Source organism: Pteropus vampyrus, unplaced genomic scaffold (genome assembly GCF_000151845.1).
Source record: "Pteropus vampyrus isolate Shadow unplaced genomic scaffold, Pvam_2.0 Scaffold65, whole genome shotgun sequence".
In the NCBI taxonomy this organism is placed as follows: domain Eukaryota; kingdom Metazoa; phylum Chordata; class Mammalia; order Chiroptera; family Pteropodidae; genus Pteropus; species Pteropus vampyrus.
The window spans coordinates 3,029,624-3,035,623 of NW_011888846.1; the positions used below are offsets into that span (position 1 = coordinate 3,029,624).

Sequence of the window (6,000 nt, forward strand, 5' to 3'; positions counted from 1 at the left end):
GAGTGAGACTTGTGTGGTTCAATCACTAGCCTGCCGATAAAATCACTAAACCACACAGTTGGACTCAGAATCTATATTCTTCAAAGTTCAAATTTAGCTTCAGAAAATGTGAATAAATCACCATGTGAATAAGTTACATACGGTTACATACACATAATAATGAGCTTTCATTTAAATAGTTTTGGTGTAACTTAACCAAAGATCTTACAGTTTCATAAAGTATATATCTTTTTAAAGTTTTTTTTTTGTATTAGAGAGAGACTTGAACACTGGTATAATGGACAAACATGAAGATAAATTTACTCAATTCAGTGATAACCACTATCTTTTCATAGTATCTGAGGTTAAATTTTGATTTAATAAAAAGAACTCTTTCATTTTTTAAAGAATTCCTCCATTCTTTAATGAAATTAATATTCTAACTACACAATGAGGCAGACACCATTTTACACCAATGAGGCTCATTTATTAGAGCAGCTGACATCATGGCTTAAGCGATCTTTTGTTAAACTTATCAATAGCTGTGAGAACTTTCTCAAAGAACCAAACTTTCATGATCGAGAAATCATTCTGGGGAAACCTATCTAAATAGGAAATGTGGGAAAACTTTAACGGGAGCTGAACTTTGACCAAATACCAGAAAATTCACACTAGAAATTAATGAATATTCAGGATCCTTAAGTTAAACTTCTGCCTATACTAAGCACTGAAGATTTCATGCTAGGAAAGAAATCTGAAAATGTTCAGAATTTCAGGCGGCGGGTGGGGGGGGAAACTCCTATTTCCACAGAAAGAATGTTACTGTATAAAAGTCACGTTCTTGGACGGGGTAACAGATTTTTTGCAGAAATGACTCCAAACGTGAGAAATGATGGGAGTTGGTATGCCGGGAGGCCTACAGTATAAAGCTTTGGAATGGTCACTTTTCAAACTCAAATGTCAAACAGGTATTATGCGAGGCGCTAGAAATACACCAGTGAATAGAGCAGACAAAAGTTTCGGCCTTTGTGGGATTCACATTCTAGTGAAAGGATAACAGAACCCCAATCTAGAAGAGCCTCATGACCACTCACCAATCCATGTCACCTCAAGATTCCCACAGATTTGATCAAAATATTTACAAAGAGTATTTACTACTGATTGAGAACTACACTTAACTGCAGCCCCTACTCTGAAGTTATCACTAAAAATTGGCCTACTTCCAGAAACTTCTCGAAGACCTAGAAGGTATTCTAAAGATCAAATAGTCCAAAAATCCCTTATTTCACAGATTTAATAATAAAAAGAAAAGGCCAAAGATATGAAATTAATTCTATTAGCGGCACATTCTATAAATGACAAAGCTGAAATAAAAATGCAAGTCTTCTGGCTTCTTGCTTTTATGTTTTGCCACTAAAAATATCGTTTGGAATTCAAAGGGCTTCAAAATAAATTTTAAAATAAGTGAAATTAAGTAATTAAGATTTTTTGAGCACCCAGAGAGTTGTGAATGTCAGACACTGAATAAGAAAAGAAAAAAGTAAGGGGCAGGAAAATACAGGGCAATTTGCCCCACCAAACTGGTTTAAACTACAGAAGAAAAAAAAAGAGAGACAGTGAGCAATCTGTAGAAGTAAGAACTGTAAGGCCGTATCAACAGTGGTTGAGTGGAGGTGATGGAACTACTAACTTTTTTCCTTCTTTGTAATCACTATAATTAGGGTTTCGGCAACCATACTGAGCTTCCTCCCCATCACTAAGACACGGCTATTTATTGTGAGGAGAAGAGAATAGTAAAATTTGGCAGTGCTGCTGGGGCCAGTGGGCAAATGAAGATTCTTAGAACTTCTGTAGCATCAGCTACGGAAACAGCAGGGCAATGTGTTCAGATGGAGATAGATCCATCGGCACATATACAAATCACTGAGCTGTCACAGGCCCAACAACCATGCACAGACACTGAGAGAGGCTCCTATTTCTGGAGACAATGATTGCAGCCCTGTAAAAACACTGCGCTCTCTTAATAAATATCCTTCAGGTTGACAGGGAGCAAAAAGGAGGAAAAGTTACTTAGGAGGTAAAATCAATTGGAGATATTGGAGAACAGGAAAAGAGGATGCAGGGAGAAGGGAAAAGAATGAATCCTAGGTTTCTGGTATTAAAAATGGATATAGTGCAAATCACTCAGACAGAGAACCTTAAACAATAAAAGTGAAGCAAACTTTTTTCGCTATATTATTACATTCCTTCTAAGTACTTTTTAAAATTACCGATGAACTGTCCTTTAACATTAAATTATTTTCATTGGTAAACATGTTTTTCCATTCTTCTCTATCATAAAACAAAAAACAAAGAAGCCAAGTATCAAAATCTGTTCCTTTATCTTCTTGCCATCTGAGGTGATTTCAAGTGTGATACAGAGTTGGAGAGAAACTCGGCTTAGTGATATGTTGAATTTGGATCTGCTCTTAAAGATTGTTTGGTCAGTATTCTATCAATAAGGATGGTCTCTATAAGATAAAAAATAATTTTTGATACCTCGAAGACAATGCAGATAGTGAAATAAAAGGTTTGGGATTGTTTCCCCCTGAGCAATTCTGAAGTACAGAGTGGAACAGACACTGCGGATACGTGGCTTCGTTCTGAGAAAAGAACTATTCTTCTCAGAGTCACCTTTTCTTCCTGTGAGTCAAGAACAGTTCACGGAGAACATGAACTAAATTCTACTTGACGCAAAAGACTCAGGAATACAGAATTTCACAAACTGGTAGGAATTACAGGGTCTAACTTAGAGAACTGAATTAGCAATAGGAGATATTATATATTAATATCTTATAAGTTCCAGGTACTCGAAAATTGCTGCCAATATAGAAAACTGAGTGAGACTTGTGTGGTTCAATCACCAGCCTGCCGATAAAATCACTAAACCACACAGTTGGACTCAGAATCTATATTCTTCAAAGTTCAAATTTAGCTTCAGAAAATGTGAATAAATCACCATATGAATAAGTTACATACGGTTACATACACATAATAATGAGCTTTCATTTAAATAGTTTTGGTGTAACTTAACCAAAGATCTTACAGTTTCATAAAGTATGTATCTTTTTAAAGTTTTTTTTTTTATTAGAGAGAGACTTGAACACTGGTATAATGGACAAACATGAAGATAAATTTACTCAATTCAGTGATAACCACTATCTTTTCATAGTATCTGAGGTTAAATTTTGATTTAATAAAAAGAACTCTTTCATTTTTTAAAGAATTCCTCCATTCTTTAGTGAAATTAATATTCTAACTACACAATGAGGCAGACACCATTTTACACCAATGAGGCTCATTTATTAGAGCAGCTGACATCATGGCTTAAGCGATCTTTTGTTAAACTTATCAATAGCAAAAGTTTGACATAATGAGCAACCAAATATCCGTACGAACATTTTGGAAAACAATTTCGAGATGTTCACGCTCTACCTAACTCAGTAACTAATGCCCTAGAGTGTATAAGGCAACATGGACGCTGGCGAACAGTGCTGAGCTTCTTATGTAAAGGAGACAAAAAAACGGGATGCCATTTACATAAAAAATTTAAAACCTACAATAGTGTATATTGCTAAGGGATATATATATATACTTGTAGAAGAACTATACTAAGTGCACGGGAATGATATAGATCAATACTGGAAGTGGCTGCCTCGGAGGGATAAGGGAAAAGAGGAGGTCAGTGTGGGAGACTCCAAGCCCTACTGGTTAGGCAGGTACATACGCAGGGGCTCATCTTACTGGTCTTTATGCCTTATTGTATGTCTTAAACATTTCATGATAAATTAGAAAACATTTTTCTACCGTATGACCAAGTCCTGTGTACGCTGCCAGGTGTAATACCATCTTGATGACTGTATGAATACAGGTTTTCAAGGTCTCACATCACCCAGCCTGCAGTCTGCCTCTCGCCTTCTGCTGTACGCTCACCTACTGGCCTTCGCCCTGGGTTTCACGACTCACCCCAGCAATCCTGTCCCTCACGTAAGCATAATCAATGGCTTACAGTGGGCAGATGCATAATACATGTTAGTCTCCTTTAAAAAAATGCCTTCCTAATTCTCTCTCTTCTCTCTAAAATGTCAACACACCAACACATTACTAAGTCATAAAATAAAAAAGCATTAGAGCATTTAAAGCAGGGCCATTACAGACTTACATATATTGAAAGAAATACACTGTATTTTGATCCCAAAAAAACCAAAAAAGTATCTCATGGTACTGAATACCTGTGCTGTCCCCTCTGCGGGCGCCCTCTCCCCCAGACCCACGTGGCTTGCTCTCCCAGCTCCCCCAGGTCTGTGTCAGCGGTCACCTTCTCCGTGACGGCTCTCGCAGTGTCCTGACATCCCAGCTCCCACTGTCCTCATCCCTGTCCTCTTCTGGATGCTTCATGTTTTTCCTGACACGCGAGCTCACCTCACTCACTCCTAAGATCCACGGGGCAGGGATTTTAGTCTGTTCGCTGCTGTAACTACAGCGACTAAACCAGGGCCTGCTATAGAATAACGTAGTAAATACTTCTTGAATCACAACACATAAATGCAAATTGCAACCATCAAGTCCGGTGGAGAAGTAGACTGCGAGGAGAGCCTACAGGAAGACAGGAAAAGCTAATCTGAGAAAGCCAGTCTTGATCATAGAAACGAAAGATGAGTAGGAGTTAACTAGGACGTGCGTAGGGTCAGAGGTGAGAGGAGCTGAAAGGCCAGTGTGGCCAGACCGGAAAGAGGTGGAAACGGGTGTGATGCAGCCGGAGCAGGTAGGAGGAGGCAAAACTTTCAAGAGATTTGTAGACCATCTTAGGATAATGTTCTTTATCCTCAGAGCAACAGGAAGCCACTGAAGTGTTTTAAGTAGAGAAATCATATGAGCAGACTTCCACAAGAAAAGATTACTGTGATGAAGCCAAATCAATCAAAATGATTCAAACGATCCCATCTATCACATCTATGTATAGCTATGAATGTCACATGAGTTTCTGAGGCCTGAATGACACAGAGACAAGTTACATCAAGAGCTTTAAACATTTAAAATTTAAGAAGTATAATTTGATCATTCTAAAACTTCTTAATTTGAGACGAGATATTATAATTGCCTATTTTGTATACTTAAAATAAAAGGAAAGTTCTTAACTACTCACATCTGGTTGAATGGCTTTAAATACTGGAACATCCATTAGTGTTATCTGACCCTGAAATCAAAAGTAAAAGAATGACAATTTCTTCTTTGGCATTTCATGATATGACAAATATTCTAAATTAAAATTATATTCTATACTAAAACATACTGAATAATCAAATCTTTACCAGAAAAAAAGTCTCAATCTTATGAGGGCTTAAGGAAATGAAAATTTAGCCCTTGTACCATTAAACATAATTATTTCTAATTACCGCATGCCTATTCATAAGAAAAATGAGGTAAAGTTAGAAAACAAAAATAATTTTGAAAATTTGGCCATGGCCATACATTAAATCAAAATCAAAAACAAAAATCAGAGCAGTGTTGTTGTGACTATTGAATCAAATCTCTTTAAATGGTAACATAAAATCTGATGTTAATGAAAGGGTTTTCTTTCTAATTTATATAAAGTAATAAGACTATACTAGTGGCAACTCACACTGAAGGACGTCACATGGCTGTGGACCTATCTCACTGTGGCTACAGATATAAAACATAATCCAACACTATCCCAAAGAATAACATGCCATGACCAAACACAGTTTATTCCTAGATTGCAGGAGTGGGTCGAAACAGGAGAGCAATACAATCCGTTAACAAGTTAAAGGAGAAAGAGAACATAAACGAACACTTGTGTCAGTTAAGAAATGAAAGTTTTTCTGTGTAACTTTCATGATATTGCAATAATGCCTTCAACTTTCAATTTTCAATTTTTTAATTTACAAAAACTAACATACCTCTAACATGTCAATAAAGTACAGCTGGCTTAGGGAGCGGGTACAGGTAGGGACTACGAAA

The 6,000-nt window shown here is 36.9% G+C and overlaps 1 protein-coding gene across 1 annotated transcript in view; it reads right to left on the bottom strand.

The window, feature by feature from the left end:
* RALGPS2 (Ral GEF with PH domain and SH3 binding motif 2) overlaps positions 1 to 5,216 on the bottom strand; it is a 100,150-nt gene extending 94,934 nt beyond the window's left edge. The window contains exon 1 of the mRNA XM_011361280.2: positions 5,165 to 5,216. Coding sequence (XP_011359582.1) covers positions 5,165 to 5,200 — 36 coding nt within the window. The 5' untranslated portion in view covers positions 5,201 to 5,216. The remainder of the gene's footprint in view (positions 1 to 5,164) is intronic.
* Between the last annotated feature and the right edge of the window lie 784 nt (positions 5,217 to 6,000).